We start from the raw sequence: 19,639 nt of genomic DNA on the forward strand, positions 1-19,639 counted from the left end.
CTTTAAGTTAGCTGTTCATTGTGCTATTAAAGTTTGAATACTTGTTTATATGGGCATGTTGCAGATGACATAACCAATGTTATTTGTGTAGAAAAATCAATCGGAGCACAGCTGCAATTCATACCCAAAACCACTGATCAAACGTGCAGAACTTTATTGATGGCATGAGCTACACACAAGCAAGATCCAGCCAGTAAAAATCCATACTACTGGAAGAGGAACAGCACATAAGTAACCCAAGCCAGTATCACACACAACTAGAGCCTATACCTCTTTACACGCATCACTTCCTGTGACCAGCGAGAGGTGAATTTGCAATGGCCACTGTTGTAAACAGTTTTCTGTATATATATGGGTATAATTGATCCAAATTGGTGTTTGTACTGTCAATGGTTACTGTTATGGTTTGTCTTATTTTCTTTAAAACATTTCTGTCTATCCACCTCTAGACTTCAGAGAATAGCAATGCATGTTTCTCTCCTGAGAAGTCCCTAATTATCAATTTAGAGGGTTATTAGCCAGTGAATACCTCTGTAATATGAGAGTTACACATCTGTGGGACAGTGCGACTATGGCGAAGTCTGTCCATCCTTTTGTTTTCTTCCAAACGACCCTTCTTTCAGGGCTAACTGGACTAGTCCTCTGCTTTAGCCTCCATCTCTCCATCCTCGTCGTCTCCGTCCACCTCTGCATTCTCCCGCTCTAGCCTCTCAAGCTGGCGGGCCAGTTCGGTCTCGTCCGTGTCCGTCACCACCTTCGCCTGAAGGGGGGGGGGGTTTTAACAAGAACATTACACCTCATTTACTTATTTAGCAGATGCTCTTATAAAGACCGACTTACAATCAATCAATTCACTCAAGGAGAGTAAGATATGCAACAACAAAAATGTAGACTCCAATTCACCTGTGAAATAGGACAAATATAAGCACCCACCTAACTATTATAATAAACGGTAAGTAAAACTGGTGCTGTTTTACATCTTTGTTTTTATATATCCTCAGAGATTGAAAGTAGTGTTAGGTTCAAGCTCTGTGTATGAGAAGTGTAATTATTTAGTGGACTGCAGGGAACTGAAGGAATGTGCACTCCAAATAAATAAAGGCCTCTCCTGGCTGATAAGACATGCATGGAGAACTCGAAAAGTACTGAAGTACATCTTTGTGGAAGGGAGTGGATGAGAGCTACGGGTGTAAATGAACACTGCACTATATTGAATGGATGTATTCAGGTGGTACATCTACGCCGAGTCAACATTTGAAACAGAGTTTGGGCTCTTCTGTATGATAAACATCGTTGGACATGCACTTCATGGGAAGTAGCGTCAAAGGCCACGACGAGAGAAACCACCTTTCGCATAAGTACTTGGTATTCCCTCATACTACTGGCAAACTGATCACCCATCTCTCCATTTTCTCACCCAACCATCTACTGTATCGACAGTGCCTTCAGAAAGTGTTCACACCCCTAGACTTTTTTCACATTTTGTGTTACAGCCTGAATTTGAAATGGATTAAATTGAGACTGTCACTGGCCTATAACAAAACACCCCATAATGTCAAAGTAAAATTATGTTCTTGGACATGTTTACAAAACGGGCCTCCCAAATGGCGCAGCGGCCTAAGGTACTGCATTACAGTACTAAAGACGTGACGGTAGACCCGGGTTCGATCCCATGCTGTGTCGCAGCCGGCCGAGACCGGGAGACCCATGAGGCAACGCACAATTGGTCCAGCATCGTCCGGGTTAGGGGAGGGTTTGGCCGGCCGGGATGTCCTTGTCCCATCGCGCTCTAGCGACTTCTTGTGGCGGGCCGGGCGCATGCACGCTCACCAGCTGTAAGGCGTTTCCTCCAACACATTGGTGCAACTGGCTTCTGGGTTAAGCGAGTAGTGTGTCAAGAAGCAGTGCGGCTTGGCAGGGTCGTGTCTCTCGACCTTCACCTCTCCTGAGTTTGTACGGGAGTTGCAGCGATGGGACAATTATATACCACAAAATTAGTGAGAAAAAGGTATAAAAAGCATATCCTCAGTCTCACCTCCATCTGGATGTTGAAGACGCCCCTCTTCTCCTCGATCCTCTCCTTGATGGCTGCCATGGCCTGGTTGAGAACCGAAAGGCCCTCGGTGCGCTCCAGAGTGGTTGTGGTCATGACGTAGCGTGGCGGTGCTATCAGATTAATCTAGGGAGAGAGTGGTCATACAACGCGTGGTCATACAACGCCTTCGAGAAAGTTGAGGTCAACCACAGGACGACGAGATGAAATTGATAGAGAAATATAATTAAATAGATTAGAAGTATTGTTTATGAGAGTTCCTTGATGCAACCTACCTTGATGGGCATGGCCTCTGTCGAGCAGCTAAGCCCCGCCCTCAGTGCGTCTTTCACAGCGTCAATGCCCTCATACCCGTAGCATGCCACCTCGATGTCTGCAAGGATGATAGTCAAAATGTATTGTTTAAAGAAAATAAAGTGTCAAGTCGCCATGTTTCTAATTTGAAAACTTCAGAGGAGTTCAAGAGTGTCATCAACATGCCACTCTGGCGAACGAATCAATTAACATTATGTAGCATTTGTCGCTAATTTCCATAGTTGTGTAGGCACTACACACATCAAATATGGAAATACGGACCCAACAAGACTTCATCGGTTAGCCAATAACTTTCCTGCAATTGAAATCCATGGGTGGGCCGCCTAATCCTTTTTTTCAGCTCGCCTAAGTCCAAACAGTGGGAAAAATGTTTCTAAATGAACCATCATCCTAAAATAATAAATTTAGCAGTATAGATTTTCTTATTATGTTCGAGCAAAACAACACAGCATTAGCCATGGCAAAATGCATAGAATTGCAGTAAATCTGAAACCTTTTCTCTCAGCCGCACAACAAAATGTCTAGAAATGCAGGAAAGTAGCATCAAAACTACCCCCATATCTTTACAATGTAATCCCCCCCCCATTGATCTTCTCTAACATGTCTAGTACATATTTATTGCACTGTTAATGTTGAGTGTGCTGTGACCTGCTCTGATTTTGACAGCCTGTGGAGTGAGACGCCTGTTGATGTTGTCGATGAGCACGGCCCTCTCCTCCTCAGTCAGGTCTAGCCCATCCAGCATGGCAGGGTCACTGGGAAAAATAAAACATATTTGGAGCATGGATATCTGACTAAATGATTTGAGGAGATCGGGAGCAAACACTACACTACAACCCATTTCACACCCGCCTACAAAATCTGTGTCCATCTCTTACTAAGAATGACAGATGGTATTTTATTAGGATCCCCATTAGCTGTCGCAGAAGCGACTCTTCCTGGGATCCACACAAAACATGACATAGTACAGACCATTAATAGACAAGGACAGAGCAAGGGCAGACCTACATAAACGGTCTTAGTCTCATTGTAAACCTTATTCACACTACAGGGTAGTTCAGCCACACCGTGCTGGCTCGGATATATTCTTTTCACATTGTCCTTTCCAGCATGGTTCCAGCAACTATGGAGAATACGTAACCAAGCCAGCCTAACACAGCTTGGCTGAGCCTGGCTTTGCTCAGTCATGGGTACAGTACCAGTCCAAAGTTGGAACACACCTACTCATTCCAGGGTTTTTCTGTTTTTTTAAAACTATTTTCTCAATTGCACAATATTAGTGAAGACATTAAAACTATGAAGTAACACATATGGAATCATGTAGTAACCAAAAAAAGTGTTAAATCAAAATATATCTTATATTCCCCAAAGTAGCCACCCTTTGCCTTGATGACAGCTTTGCACACTCTTGGCATTTTCTCAACCAGCTTCATGAGGTAATCACCTGGAATGCATTTCAATTAACATGCCTTGTTAAAAGTTCATTTGTGGACTTTTTCCTTTTTAATGCGTTTGAGCCAATCAGTTGTGTTGTGACAAGGTAGGGATGGTATACAGAAGTCCATATTATGGCAAGGACAGCTCAAATAAGCAAAGAGAAACAACAGTCCATCATTATTTTAAGACACGAAGGTCAGTCAATACGGAAAATGTAAAGTACTTTGAGTGCAGTCGCAAAAACCATGAAGTGCAATGATGAAACTGGCTCTCATGAGGACCACCACAGGAAAGGAAGAACCAGAGTTACCTCTGCTGCAGACGATAAGTTCACTAGTTACCAGCCTCAGAAATTAGCAATTAACTGCACCTCAGATTGCAGCCCAAATAAATGCTTCACAGAGTTCAAGTAACAGACATCTCAACATCAACTGTTCAGAGAAGACTGCATGAATCAGGCCTTTGTGGTTTTGTTGCAAGGAAACCACTACTAAAAGGACACCAATAAGAAGAAGAGACTTGCTTGCGCAAATAAACACAAGCAATGGACATTGTGTCTTTGTCTTTGAGAGACGCAGAGTAGGTGAACGGATGATCTCTGCATGTGTGATTCCCACTGTGAAGCATGGAGGAGGTGTGATGGTGCTTTGCTGCTGACACTGTGATTTATTTAGAATTCAAGGCACACTTAACCAGCATGGCTACCACAGCATTCTGCAGCGAAATGCCATCCCATCTGGTTTGCTCTTAGTGAGAATATGTAAGGGCTATTTGACCAAGAAGAAGAGTGATGGAGTGCTGCATCAGATGACCTGGACTCCACAATCACCCAACCTCAACCCAATTGAGATGGTTTGGGATGAGTTGGACCACAGAGTGAAGGAAAAGCAGCCAATAAGTGCTCAGCATATGTGGGAACTCCTTCAAGACTGTTGGAAAAGCATTCCACCTCATGAAGCTGGTAGAGAATGCCAAAAGTGTGCAAAGCTGTCATCAAGGAAAAGGGTGGCTACTTTGAAGGAACCTGAAATATAAAGTATATTTTGATTTGTTTAACACTTTTTTGGTTACTTCATGATTCCATGTGTTATTCCATAGTTGATGTCTTCACTATTATTCTACAATGTAGAAAATAGCCAAAAAATAAAGAAAAACCCTTGAATGAGTAGGTGTGTCCAAACCTTTTGACTGGTAATGTATATAGGAAGAAGAGTCACGATACTCACGATACAGCCTGTTTGAAGACGTCGTAGGCGCCGTATCCCGGACGCTTGTACTTCTCATCAAACACCCAGGCGGTGCGTGTGAACAGGCTCTCCAGCTGCTCGTCCTTAGTGTACTCCAGCACCTCAGCCACGTGTCGAAGGATACTGTACACCTGCCACGGACGCCACACCATAAAAACATTTACACCTCGATATCACCTCTGGTCAAGAGGGAAGACTCACAAATGTCAGCCTGGTCCAAGATCTGAGCCCGTATTCATAAAGTGTATCAGAGTATGAGTGCTGATCTAGGATCAGGTGCACCCTGTTTGTGTAATCATATTCATTATGATTTAAAAGGCTACACTGATCCTAGATCAGCACTCATACTCAGATGCTCTATGAATACGGCCCTGTTTGTGCTTTCTTACGGACTCCTATGGTCATTGTCATCCCAACGACGACAGTAGTAGGCTGTACAGCACAAACAGATCTGGGACCAGGCTGCACAAACGTCTGAGAGTTTATGACATCGGTGGAACGGAATGATAAATAGAATTTTGTATATTACAGCATCCTCCGGCACGTGGCTGAGTGTTGACGGTGAACCTAACTTACGGTTTTAGATTTGGTGAATTTGTCTTCACATTTGATAGCATCCTCTGGCGAAACTCTTCTCTTTGATAAATCAATGTACCCTGCAAAGAGTTGACAATGTTTTTTTGTTTTTTTATACCTATAACACAATGTGTACACACACACAGTCTACATTTCTTGACCGCACACACTCAAACCCCGCCTCACCCTTCTCTTTGTCCACTCGGATGACCACCACGCACTCATTGCGTCCGATCCTAATGAGCTTGTTGATGGAGCGGATACGTCGGCGCGACAACTCGCTCAGCAGGATCATGCCCTCAATGTTGTTGTACTCCAGCAGGCTGACATAGGCGCCCATCTCGGCGATGGAGCGCACGTTCACCATCACCACATCCTCCACCTCAGGGAACCGGTGCTGGTAGAACCTACAGCTAAGGTTCGGCATCACTGGGGGGGGGAGACAATAGGACAGAGGTCAATATAATGAAAACAGAGAGATATGCTATTCCATATACTTACAAAGGGTTTTAAACAGGCTTTGATTAAACTCTAGAGAGCAACTGAATGAGAGGTCATTAGGTTGAAAAGAGGGAAATGGGGTGTAGATTTGGTTGGACAGTTACATCAGGAAAAGATGGAATACATTCTCATGATATACAGTGGCAGTTCTCTTTTGTCAATCATTCTTGGTAACAGTACTGGAACAATTGAAAATGCCTTTTTTTGTGTGTGTGTGTGTGTGGGGGGGGGCGACAAGGAGGAGTGATCTGGTGCCGCTAGATTGCAATATCAGAACAAAATGCCAGTCATCTCTCATAGTCATGTAGCTATCCTTGTACACTCACTCAACGTCATCATCTTACTTACCGTTAACTAACTTGCCTACTGTAACGTGTGCTGGCTAGAGCTGAAGATGTTACTAACACAGTGTCATATACACTTGCAATACTAAATAACTGTCATCATGAATCTATGTCCTCAGTCTGATGTATGGACGTCAACGCATCCACATTTATTCACACGTAAAACTGATCATTTAGCTAGCTAGCTACCCAGCTAACCCATTAGCTCATACATGCGGCACATGCACCTATAGCGCTAGCTACATAGCTACGGTACTTAGCCAGTCATTCACAACTCCGGCAAACAGCTGTTGTGTTCGCAGTGATTCGAGTAAATGCCTTACCTGTATCGTATGGTTACAGAACAACACTGTTGAATGTCCTGTATTAGATTTTTTTGTTAAACGTTATAATTTGTATTCAAATACGTAGCTATCGAATTAGGCCCGATTGCTACAACTTCAAATTTATCCGTGGTGTGCAAATTTTTCGACCCGGAAGAGAAAGCGCCCGGGTTGACACGCGCAAGCGCAATAGCGGTTAACAACATAGTCACATGACTACTAACCAGCTGATGGCTTTTTGCAATAGAATATCATGAATAACACGACATCGGTTACAAAGCTGTTATTCTCCAAGTAATAACAACTGTGCAATACCTATTATTTAATATTTTAGTTATTTGCGTGCTGTCTCGTTATTTAATCGCCGTCCAGACGTAATTGAAGTACATAAGACCGTTTGCAGCCAAAGAAGATGTCAGGAAAAGAGAGAATCGACGTCTTCCCCTCTAGAATGTAAGTAGCAAGTCTAGGTAGCTTGTTATTTTAGCCAGCATAGTTTGACATTTCTAGCAAGCTAGTCCACTCAATCTAGGGGAGCAAGTTTATGCCCCCCATTTAATACATTACCTTTTAGATGTGTTAGGTTGAGCCAAATTAAAATGAAGGAAATTACAGATCAGTAAGCTTAGCCAGCTGTCAGCTAGATAGCCAAGCACAGTCAATTGTGAGCCCTTTTAAATAAATTATGAAAAAACTCAACCTTTGCAGTTTTGCAACAATTTGCAATGGCATTAGTTATTATTTCGAGTCAATAGTTGTATTTCTTTGCCATTTCATGATGAACATCTAAAAGAGGAAATGGACTGTCACTGTCATGTGATGACTGTCCATAATTTCCAAACAACCACTGGGAGATTTTGATGTGCCCTAACTTTACTCACACAGTCTATGGCACAGATTATGCCATGTCTAACTACTTACTATGTTAATTTGTCTGGAACATCATAATGATGGGTCAATAACAGGCACTTTTTTGATATTGTGGTGACCTGCAGAAAACGGCATAAAAGCACCAATATCTTTCAACATGATTCAAATCTGAATGGCCATGCATGTTTATGATGGAAGTCCTCTCTGACACCTGATGACTTGTCTGTGAAGGGCCCAGACCATCATGAAGGCCCGTCTGAAGGGGGCCCAGACTGGTAGAAACCTACTGAAGAAGAAGGCTGATGCCCTCTCCATGCGCTTCCGTCAGATCCTCCGCAAGATCATTGAGGTAATTCAAGGAGGTTTAAAACCATAGAAACAAGAATGACTAGAACGGAAAAAGCCCCTCGGACCATGGACATTTGACAGTGCGCTCATCAGTGAACTCAATATGTCTGCCGGCCCACCCATCACGGACCAGCATTTTTTGAATGGGAATATCTGTTCTAGTAGTTCTGTTTCTATGATTAAAACATTGTCTAATTCTCTGTTTCTTATCTGATTTAATATAAGTCAGTTGTATTATTTCTTTGTATAAAATCCTGTCATCGGGACATGTTACGCTGGCTCCTGTCTTTTTGTTGCCTCTCCCGATTTCTAGACAAAGACATTGATGGGTGAAGTGATGAGGGAGGCGGCCTTCTCTTTGGCTGAGGCGAAATTCGCCGCTGGCGACTTCAGGTGAGAGGACGGGCCTCATCATGAGCCATTTGAGGCCTTTATTTAGGTGTTTGTCTGATGTCAATATTTTGCTAATGTTTTGTCAATATTCTCATAACATTATCATGTTCCCACAGCACAACTGTCATCCAGAATGTGAACAAGGCCCAGGTGAAGGTTCGGGCTAAGAAGGATAACGTGGCAGGTCAACACCTTTTGGACTTCTCTGTATCTTTTTAGAACAACAGCATGTCTCTCCTTAAGGTCTCACCTGTGCGATTCTCCTTTTCCTCACAGGTGTCACTCTACCTGTGTTTGAGCACTACCAAGAAGGAGGGGACAGTAAGTAGTGTTCTTATCTGGTCATGCAGGTTTGAGGCCAATTCCAATTTAGTTTGAAATTCCAAATCAAATCTTGAATTCACTCATGAAGTGGAGTTTAGGTTGAATTCAATTAGAATTTCAACAATCTTCAAGTTATGGAATTGGATTTAGGCTGTTTGGACGTATTGAATTGGAATAATAAAAACAGTTAATAATTCAAATTAAATATTTCTACTTTGCCCAGTTAATGAAATGACTGCAGGATTTGTTTGAAGTCATTAACTTGTATTTCTATATTTCCAGTATAGCTAGACTGTCTGAACAGTGACATGATCAGCCTTAAAGCCTGAGGGGAATTGAATTCAAATTGGAATTTATGGAATTATTGAGGATAATATATCCAATAATTAAATTCCCAACATTGTAATTGAGAGGAATTTAATTATCTCTGAATCAGTGTTTGGTAGTAGTAGTTAACTACGTGTAGTTCAACTAGTAATTTAACTACATATTGCAGTAGCTTGGTGGTATTCAAATCTACAGTGCCTTCAGAAAGTATTAATACCCCTTGACTTATTCCACATTTTGTTGTTTCAGCCTGAAATAAAAATTGATTAAATATTTTGACAAAACTGAAAACATGTTTTTAGAAATGTTTGGCAAATTAAATACAGAAATATAATTTACATAAGTATTTACACGCGAGTCAATACTTTGTAGGAGCCCCTACAGCTTTGAGTTGTCTTGGGTATGTCTGTTATCATTTTTGCACATCTGGATTTGGGGATTTTCTCCCATTCTTCCAGATTTTCTCAAGCTCTGTTAAGTTAGATGGGGAGTAGCGGTGAACAGCAATCTTCAAGAATTGCCACAGATTTTCAATGGGATTCAAGTCTGTGCTTTGGCTAGGTCACTCAAGGACTTTCACATTCTTGTTCTGAAGCCATTCCAGCGTTGCTTTGGCTGTATGCTTGGGGTCGTTTGTTCTCTGAAGCAGGTTCTCATCAAGGACTTGCCTGAATTTGACTCCATTCATTGTTCCCTCTATCATTACCAGTCTCCCAGTTCCTGCTGCTGAAAAACATCCCCATGGCATGATGCTGCCTCCCATGCTTCACTTTAGTGATGGTGTTAGATGTGGTGTTAGACAGATGATGAGCTGTGCCTGTTTTTTTCCAGAAATAGTGCTTTGCATTCAGGCCAAATAATTCAGTTTTGGTCTCAACAGACCACAGAATATTTTTGCCAACTCCAGGCATGCTGTCATGGGCCTTTTTGTCAGGTGTAGCTTCCATCTGGCCACTCTCATAAAGCCCAGGTTGGTGAAGTACTGTAGACACTGTTTGCCTTCTGACAGGTTCTCCCATCTCAGCCAAGGAACTCTGTAGTTCTGTCAGAGTGGTCATTGGGTTCTTGGTCACCTCCATGACCAAGGTCCTTCTAGCCCGATTGCTCAGTTAGGTCGGACGGCCAGCTCTAGGCAGAGTCTGGGTAGTTCCGTATTTGTTAAATTTCCCAATGATATAGACCACTGTGCTCTTGGAAAATCTCAACACTCTAGAAATTGTTTTATACCCTTCCCCAGATACTGTATGTCTCATCACAATTCTATCTCGGAGATCTACAGGCAGTTCCTTGGACTTGATTGTGTATTTCTGCTCTGCAGCATTGAAAGTTCCCAAGAACACAGTGGCCTCCCATCATTCTTAAATGGAAGAAGTTTGGAACCACCAAGACTCTTCCTAGAGCTGGCCGTCCGGACAAACTGAACAATCGGGTGAGAAGGGCCTTGGTCAGGGAGGTGACCAATAATCCGATTGTCGCTCTGACAGAGCTCTAGAGTTCCTCTGTGGAGATGGGAGAATTTTCCAGAAGGGCAACCATCTCTGCAGCATTCCACCAATCAGGCCTTTATGGTAGCCAGATGGCCAGATGGAAGTGGTGGCCAGATGGAAGCCACTCCTCAGGTAAAGACACACTACAGCCTGCTTGGAGTTTGCCAAAAGGCACCTAAAGACTCTCAGACCATGACAAACAGGATTCTCTGGCATGATGTAACCAAGATTGAACTCTTTGGCCTCAATGCCAAGTGTCACATTTGGAGGAAAGCTGACACCATCCCTACGGTGAAGCATGGTGGTGGCAGCATTATGCTGTGGGGATGTTTTTCAGCGGCAGGGACTGGGAGACTAGTCAGGATTGAGGAAAAGATGATCGGAGCAAAGTACAGAGAGATCCTTGAAGAAAACCTGCTCAGGACCTCAGTCTGGGGCGAAGGTTCCCCTTCCAACAGGACAACAACCCTAAGCACACAGCCACGTCAACGCAGGAGTGGCTTCGGGACAATGTCCTTGAGTGGTCCAGCTGGAGCCTGGACTTTAACTAGATCTAATTTCTCTGGAGAGACCTGAAAATAGTGGTGCAGCGACGCTCCCCATCCAACCTGATGAGCTTGAAAGGATCTACAGAGAAGAATGGGAGAAACTCCCCAAATACAGGTGTGCTAAGTAGAGGTCGACCGATTATGATTTTTCAACGCCGATACCGATTATTGGAGGACCCAAAAAAAAGAAGCAGATACCGATTAATCGGACGATTTAAAAAAAATATATATATTATATATTTTTTTATATAAAATGTTATTTATTTGTAATAATGACAATTACAACAATACTGAATGAACACTTATTTTAACATAATATAATGCATCAATAAAATCAATTTAGCCTCAAATAAATAATGAAACATGTTCAATTTGGTTTAAATAATGCAAAAACAAAGTGTTGAAAGTAAAAGTGCAATATGTGCCATGTAAGAAAGCTAACGTTTAAGTTCCTTGCTCAGAACATGAGAACATATGAAAGCTGGTGGTTCCTTTTAACATGTCTTCAATATTCCCAGGTAAGAAGATATAGGTGGTAGTTATTATAGGAATTATAGGACTATTTCTCTCTATACCATTTGTATTTCATTAACCTTGGACTATTGGATGTTCTTGTAGGCACTTTAGTATTGTCAATGTAACAGTATAGCTTCCGTCCCTCTCCTCACTCCTACCTGGGCTCGAACCAGGAACACATCGACAACAGCCACCCTCGAAGCAAGGGGAACAACCAGTCCAAGTCTCAGAGCGAGTGACGTTTGAAACGCTATTAGCGCACACCCCGCTAACTAGCTAGCCATTTCACATAGGTTACACCAGCCTAATCTCGGGAGTTGATAGGCTTGAAGTCATAAACAGCGCAATGCTTGAAGCACAACGAAGAGCTGCTGGCAAAACGCACAAAAGTGCTGTTTGAATGAATGCTTACGAGCCTGCTGCTGCCTACCACCACTCAGTCAGACTGGTCTATCAAATCATAGACTTAATTATAACATAATAACACACAGAAATAGGAGCCTTAGGTCATTAATATGGTCTAATCCGGAAACTATCATCTCGAAAACAAGACGTTTATTCTTTCAGTGACATATGGAACCGTTCCGTATTTTATTTAACGGGTGGCATCCATAAGTCTAAATATTCCTGTTACATTGCACAACCTTCAATGTTATGTCATAATTACGTAAAATTCTGGTAAATTAGGCAGCCCAAACTGTTGCATATACACTGACTCTGCGTGCAATGAACATAAGAGAAGTGACACAATTTCACCTGGTTAATATTGCCTGCTAACCTGGATTTATTTTAGCTAAATATGCAGGTTTAAAAATATATACTTCTGTGTATTGATTTTAAGAAAGGCATTGATGTTTATGGTTAGGTACACATTGGAGCAACGATACGCACCGCATCGATTATATGCAACGCAGGACACGCTAGATAAACTAGTCAAATCATCAACCATGTGTAGTTAACTAGTGATTATGATTGATTGATTGTTTTTATAAGATAAGTTTGATGCTAGCTTGCAACTTACCTTGGCTTCTACTGCATTCGCGTAACAGGCAGGCTCCTTGTGGAGTGCAATGTAATCAGGTGGTTAGAGTGTTGGACTAGTTAACTTTAAGGTTGCAAGATTGAATCCCCCGAGCTGACAAGGTAAAAATCTGTCGTTCTACCTCTGAACGAGGCAGTTAACCCAACGTTCCTAGGCCGTCATTGAAAATAAGAATGTGTTCTTAATTTACTTGCCTAGTTAAATAAAGATGATATAAAGGTGTAAAAAATTGATGTCCAAAAATACTGATTTCCGATTGTTATGAAAACTTGAAATCGGCCCTAATTAATCGGCCATTCCGATTAATCGGTCGACCTCTAGTGCTAAGCTTGTAGCATACCCAAGAAACCTCGAGGCTGTATTCACTGCCAAAGGTGCTTCAGCAAAGTACTGAGCAAAGGGTCTGAATAGTTAGAGTTGAAGATGGATGTTTACATACACCTTAGCCAAATACACAATTCCTGACATTTAATCCCAGTAAAAATTCCCTGTCTTAGGTCAGTTAGGATCACCACTTTATTTTAAGAATGTGAAATGTCAGAATAATAGTAGAGAATTATTTCAATTTTATTTATTTCATAACATTCCCAGTGGGTCAGAAGTTTACATACACTCAATTCGTATTTGGTAGCATTACCTTTAAATTGTTTAACTTGGGTCAAACGTTTCGAGTAGCCTTCCACAAGCTTCCCACAATAAGTTGGATGAATTTTGGCCCATTCCTCCTGACAGAGCTGGTGTAACTGAGTCCGGTTTGTAGGCCTCCTTGCTCGCACACACTTTTTCAGTTCTGCCCACAAATGTTCTATGGGATTGAGGTCAGGGCTTTGTGATGGCCACTCCAATACCTTGCCATTGTTATCCTTAAGCCATTTTGCCATAACTTTGGAAGTATGCTTGTATCATTGTCCATTTGGAAGACCCATTTGTGACCAAGCTTTAACTTCCTGACTGATGTCTTGAGATGTTGCTTTGATATATCCACATAATTTTCCTTTCTCATGAAGCCATCTATTTTGTGAAGTGCACCAGTCCATGGTTGAATTTTCTGGAATTTTCCAAGCTGTTTAAAGGCACAGTCAACTTAGTGTATGTAAACTTCTGACCCACTTGAATTGCTAAACAGTGAAATAATCTGCCTGTAAACAATTGTTGGAAAAATTACTTGTTTCATGCACAAAGTAGATGTCCTAACAGACTTGCCAAAAGTATAGTTTGTTAACAAGAAATTTGTGGAGTGGTTGAAAAACAAGTTTTAATGACGCCAACCTAAGTATATGTAAACTTCCGACTTCAACTGTATGTAAATGTGATAATTAAGATTTGATTTCTTTATCAATTTGCAAACATTTCAAAAAATATAGTGTTTTTGCATTGTCATTCTACTTTATTGTGTATAGATTGAGATTTTTTTAAATTTTAGAGTAAGGCTGTAACATAACAAAATGTGGAAAAAGTCAAGGGGTCTGAATACTTTCTGAATGCACTGTATTTAGACAGGTGTGTTGTCTTTCTAAATCATATCCAAAAACAATTGAATTGGCCACAAGTTGTAGTGACATATCAAGGATGATCAAAGGTAATTCAATGCATCTAAACTCAGTTTGGATCGTCATATTTCTGTATTTCATTTTCAATACATTTGCAAAAATGTCTAGAAACACTTATTTTATGTAGATGGGTGAGATCTTGTTTTTATACATTCTGTTAACATATTACCCCAAAGTAGCCTATGACATTTCAGATGTATATATGATAATCTTTCACTAAGTGGTGTGTATGTGGTGAAATACTTTTTCGAAGTAACTTTCGTTAAGTAAACAATTTTTCTGTGGTCTAGTTTAACTTCTTCCAGTGTGAAGTAATTTGTAGCTTGGCAAATTATATTTTCAGAGTAGCTTCACCAACACTGTTCTGAATTCAAAGACCTAGAATTTGAATTGAATTCAATGGAATTTACAGGGAGAGGGAATCTAATTTAGTTTGTGGAATGAACCCCAACCCTGTGGCCCTGTATGGCTTTGGATAAAAGCATCTGCAAATGGCATTTATTATTGTTATTATTACCTCAAATATTGGCATGGCTCCATTTATGGGCAAATTTAGTTGAACAACTTCTAGAACGCTATGCCCTGCTATTGAACTTGTATTGTAGTGTGTTTCTGTGTCACTGCTCACTGTCTTCTTTGCTTCCCTCTCCTCCCCTTGTTAGGTTATGAGCTGACTGGTCTGGCCAGGGGAGGAGAGCAGGTCTCCAGGCTGAAGAGGAACTATGCCAAAGCAGTGGAGCTGCTAGTGGAGTTGGCCTCCTTACAGGTAAGTCTCGCGAGACTGGTAAACCATGCGGAGCATGTGTGACTGAACAACAAAGTCTCATTGTCTCACTGTTTTGACCTACAGACTTCCTTTGTCACACTGGATCAGGCCATCAAGATCACCAACCGCCGTGTGAACGCCATTGAGCATGGTGAGTCTGCACCGCTTTGGCACAATAACTAAACCTGCACTACGTATCGATAATGGCAGTCAAAAGAGATGGTTGGAAGACAGCGTGGAGAGGATAAAATGTGGTTTGACCTGTCCTCAGTGATCATCCCCCGCATTGAGCGGACCCTCAGCTACATCATCACTGAGCTGGATGAGAGGGAACGAGAAGAGTTCTACAGGTAAGTTACGTCATCCCTCAGACTCCTCATCCTCAACACCAAGTCTACACCCCCAGCTGACTGGAGGATCACTGTCCGCGTGTCTCGTAGCGATATCGAGTGTTCTAATTCAAATTTCTATGGTGAGTCCCACCTCCTCAGGCTGAAGAAGATCCAGGAGAAAAAGAAGCAGATGAGGGAGAGGACGGAGAAGGAGATCGCCGCCCGTCTGGCCAAGCTGGGCCCCATCGCCGAGCCATCCAACATGCTGATGGAGGAAACCGACCAGGACCTGCTGTTTGAGTGACATGCTGTCACCCGTGGCTACTCCGTCATCCACATACTATTTATTCTGTGCCTCTCCGGCCATGTTGATGTCTTCTTCTTGTGTGCGAAAGGGAAGAATTGTCTGTTTTTTTTGTGTGTACATGTTGGTGATGTTTTGTTGTCGTTTTCAGTATTGGAGATTAGTGTCCAGATTTAGCACTGTATAGAACTGTCAGAACTTTGCAGCTAACAGCAATCACATCAGTTCACTAGAGTGTCAAACGTGTTGAAGGTGAGTTATCTTTTGAATGCTTAAGTAGCAAATAATATATGTACATTGAGTTAAATGACATGGTTTACAAATGTGAACTGTATTTAAACATTCCATCTGATTGGGTTAGGACATAGATGGCTATTGGCAATGCTTCCATCAGAACACTCAGTCAATGCATGCTGTCATTCTGTACAGTTAAAACAGGGTGGCTGTTCTTTCTCCCCCTAAGCATCTGTGTTGTGGATGCTAATCCCTTCCATGGTCACCACATATCAGTGGGGTTGTATTGACCATAAAATAATGACATTCTGTTTCTGTGCAATTTCATTCTATTTCTATTGTACTGTATTGACCCTTTACAGGAGGATGGCTAACATGTGGGTCCCTTGTGGCTCAGTTGGTAGAGCATCGCGCTTGCAATGCCAGGGTTGTGGGGTACCCCCACGGTGCCCCAATACGACAAATGTATGTACTCAGTACTGTAAGTCACTCTGGATAAGAGTGTCTGCTAAATAACAATGTACCGCTGACCCCCTATAACCATCCACAGTGGCACCCTGAGTGCAACCCCTCTTATGTCAGAACAATTCATCCAAATAAAGATGATCTGAATATTCTCCAAGTGTCACTTTGCGATTCTTCTCTCAAATGATTGTTACTGTAGGTGTTTCAGCCACGATTTGTCCCTCAGTTTCTGATGTCTGTTTACAAAGCTGTGCTGGAGACATTGAACAAAGTCCTATCTGAGAAAGCTATTACAAGGTACAACATCCTGAACGTATCTGGGGCGCACACCTGTATGTGAAATGGTAGCCATTTTGCATTGAAGCGCTAAATGTAACATGCTGTATTGTGTGGTGCCACGGAAGGAATTCATGTACATTTTATATTCGCTCTCGTTCTTTTTCCTACTCAAATGTTTTAGCTATGTGTACCCTCGTACACAATGAATATGTACCGAGTATATTCCAAAATCATACATTTTACCTGATTTAAATAGTATTCATGTAACTTTAATGTCCACCATTTTGAAACAATTCTCTTCAGGAATATTCATTATATTGAAGATGGCTTCTTTTGAGTTGTGCTTATAAAGTACCAAAGAAAATAAAAGTTGGTCAGATTAAATGATGCTAAATTGATATGTTGTTTTCACACTGTTCTTGTCCGTAGGTAGACACTAGGTACACTAGACAATGGATACCAAGGTCATCTTTACTGATGATCAATGATTCTTGAGGTCTGTTTTTGATGTACAAGTGCAGCAACTCAAGATAACACAACATAATACTATCATTGATACACAGCAAGTACCTTTACCCATCTTTAGAATACAACGGCTTTCTCTTTGGTCCTTACTTCTAGGAGAAAGTTACATACTGTAGTTCCCCAGGAGCAAATTGGTCCTCAATTGTAGACAGACAGTTCCAGTCTTGTATACCACATACAAACAAACCATACATTATTAGACTGGGTCTGGTGTAATGGTAAATCATATTTGTTTGCCATTTCATCTAAAAATAGATATTTACAATTATAAATAGCTATTTAGAGTAGAATAAAATGGAAATATGTTTTCTACAGTTTTGGATAAATGTCTTTGCATATGCTACTGGAATCTGGAATGGTGCTGACATTGACAAAAACCCAAGAGAACATTCATAAAGACAAACACAGAAACAAACACTTATATAATAAAAAGTCCCCTGCAAATGAAGTAAACTCCAACTTTCATAAGAAGGCTAGATAAAGGACAAGTTACCCTTTCTGGCAAAAATGAATGGGCCCTCTATTTTGTGTCTGCGAGGCTCCACAATGGTCTAACAGTGGCCTCAATGATCATTGTCCATCCTTCCTTTTAGGGTCGTTCCTCCAGAGCTGTGTTATGGGTCATGTTCATTAGGATACACCGTTGTGAAATGTGTTAAAACGTTTATCTATGAAAAACTAAAACAAATGGTTCTCATTGGATAAGTCCAGGTATTCCCTTCCTGTTTCAATACGTTTTCTTCCATTTGGTGCCTAATGAACACAACCCAGGCCAAACTCTCCTTCCTGTGGCTTCCTGGAGTTGACCGCTAGGTTGACCACTCAACCCTAACCTCTTACCCCTAGCATAGCCAGGAGGAGGGCACCCACTGGGGCTCCGTGTCCAGCTTGTTGATGAGCCGCAGGAGCTCGTGGAATGCCGTGTCTGGCTCGCCGTTAACAATGGCCACGTCAAACAGGTGGCCGTAGGCCTGCTCCATCTCCCGGGCCTTCTCAATCAGCTCCTTCAGCTCCTCTGGCTAGATGTAGGGACACAGTAGGGAAGGACAGTGGTTATAGATATCCTGGCTAGATGTAGGGACACAGTAGGGAAGGACAGGAGTTACAGATATCCTGCCTAGATGTAGGGAAGGACAGTGGTTATAGATATCCTGGCTAGATGTAGGGAAGGAGGGGTTATAGATATCCTGGCTAGATGTAGGGACACAGTAGGGAAGGACAGTGGTTATAGATATCCTGGCTAGATGAAGGAGATCACAGTAGGAAAGGACAGTGGTTATAGATATCCTGGCTAGATGTAGGGACACAGTAGGGAAGGACAGGAGTTATAGGTATCCTGGCTAGATGTAGGGACACAGTAGGGAAGGACAGTGGTTATAGATATCCTGGCTAGATGTAGGGACACAGTAGGGAAGGACAGGAGTTACAGATATCCTGGCTAGATGTAGGGACACAGTAGGGAAGGACAGTGGTTATAGATATCCTGGCTAGATGAAGGAGATCACAGTAGGAAAGGACAGTGGTTATAGATATCCTGGCTAGATGTAGGGACACAGTAGGGAGGGACAGTGATTATAGATATCCTGGCTAGATGTAGGGACACAGTAGGGAAGGACAGTGGTTATAGATATCCTGGCTAGATGAAGGAGATCACAGTAGGAAAGGACAGTGGTTATAGATATCCTGGCTAGATGTAGGGACACAGTAGGGAAGGACAGGAGTTACAGATATCCTGCCTAGATGTAGGGAAGGACAGTGGTTATAGATATCCTGGCTAGATGTAGGGAAGGAGGGGTTATAGATATCCTGGCTAGATGTAGGGACACAGTAGGGAAGGACAGTGGTTATAGATATCCTGGCTAGATGAAGGAGATCACAGTAGGAAAGGACAGTGGTTATAGATATCCTGGCTAGATGTAGACTCAGTAGGGAATGACAGGAGTTACAGATATCCTGGCTAGATGTAGGTACACAGTAGGGAAGGACAGTGGTTATAGATATCCTGGCTAGATGTAGGGACACAGTAGGGAAGGACAGTGGTTATAGATATCCTGGCTAGATGTAGGGACACAGTAGGGAAAGACAGGAGTTACAGATATCCTGGCTAGATGTAGGTACACAGTAGGGAAGGACAGTGGTTATAGATATCCTGGCTAGATGTAGGGACACAGTAGGGAAGGACAGTGGTTATAGATATCCTGGCTAGATGTAGGGACACAGTAGGAAAAGACAGTGGTTATAGATATCCTGGCTAGCTGTAGGGACACAGTAGGAAAGGACAGTGGTTATAGATATCCTGGCTAGATGTAGGGACACCGTAGGGAAGGACAGTGGTTATAGATATCCTGGCTAGATGTAGGGACACCGTAGGGAAGGACAGTGGTTATAGATATCCTGGCTAGATGTAGGGACACAGTAGGAAAGGACAGTGGTTATAGATATCCTGGCTAGATGTAGGAAATCACAGTAGGAAAGGACAGGAGTTACATATATCCTGGTCAGATTAAATGATGCTAAATTGACATGTTGTCTT

General features: G+C 42.1%; 3 protein-coding genes across 4 annotated transcripts in view; 1 reads left to right on the forward strand and 2 right to left on the reverse strand.

The window, feature by feature from the left end:
• Window positions 1-137: 137 nt before the first annotated feature.
• On the reverse strand, window positions 138-6,970 carry LOC112250468 (eukaryotic translation initiation factor 2 subunit 1). Its single transcript, XM_024420650.2, has 8 exons — window positions 6,797-6,970; window positions 5,815-6,057; window positions 5,629-5,708; window positions 5,032-5,183; window positions 3,017-3,123; window positions 2,329-2,426; window positions 2,036-2,179; window positions 138-760 (listed from the first exon to the last, which is right to left on the reverse strand). The coding sequence occupies exons 2-8, from the start codon at window positions 6,053-6,055 to the stop codon at window positions 635-637; spliced, it is 948 nt and encodes a 315-aa protein (XP_024276418.1). The 5' UTR covers window positions 6,056-6,057; window positions 6,797-6,970; the 3' UTR covers window positions 138-634.
• Window positions 6,971-6,999: 29 nt separating this feature from the next.
• LOC112250469 (V-type proton ATPase subunit D) lies at window positions 7,000-16,454 on the forward strand. Its single transcript, XM_024420651.2, has 9 exons — window positions 7,000-7,249; window positions 7,898-8,015; window positions 8,328-8,407; window positions 8,524-8,591; window positions 8,684-8,728; window positions 14,864-14,967; window positions 15,052-15,118; window positions 15,239-15,317; window positions 15,459-16,454. Exons 1-9 carry the CDS (start codon window positions 7,209-7,211, stop codon window positions 15,601-15,603), a joined length of 747 nt encoding a protein of 248 aa, XP_024276419.1. The 5' UTR covers window positions 7,000-7,208; the 3' UTR covers window positions 15,604-16,454.
• Window positions 16,455-17,295: 841 nt separating this feature from the next.
• Window positions 17,296-19,639, reverse strand: part of LOC112250466 (protein PALS1-like) — a 27,221-nt gene continuing 24,877 nt past the window's right edge. For both annotated transcript variants that reach the window (XM_024420645.2, XM_042321799.1), the window contains exon 14: window positions 17,296-18,125. In XM_024420645.2, the coding sequence (XP_024276413.2) occupies window positions 17,949-18,125 (177 nt within the window). In that variant the 3' untranslated portion in view covers window positions 17,296-17,948. The remainder of the gene's footprint in view (window positions 18,126-19,639) is intronic.

Source organism: Oncorhynchus tshawytscha, linkage group LG05 (genome assembly GCF_018296145.1).
Source record: "Oncorhynchus tshawytscha isolate Ot180627B linkage group LG05, Otsh_v2.0, whole genome shotgun sequence".
In the NCBI taxonomy this organism is placed as follows: Eukaryota; Metazoa; Chordata; class Actinopteri; order Salmoniformes; family Salmonidae; genus Oncorhynchus; species Oncorhynchus tshawytscha.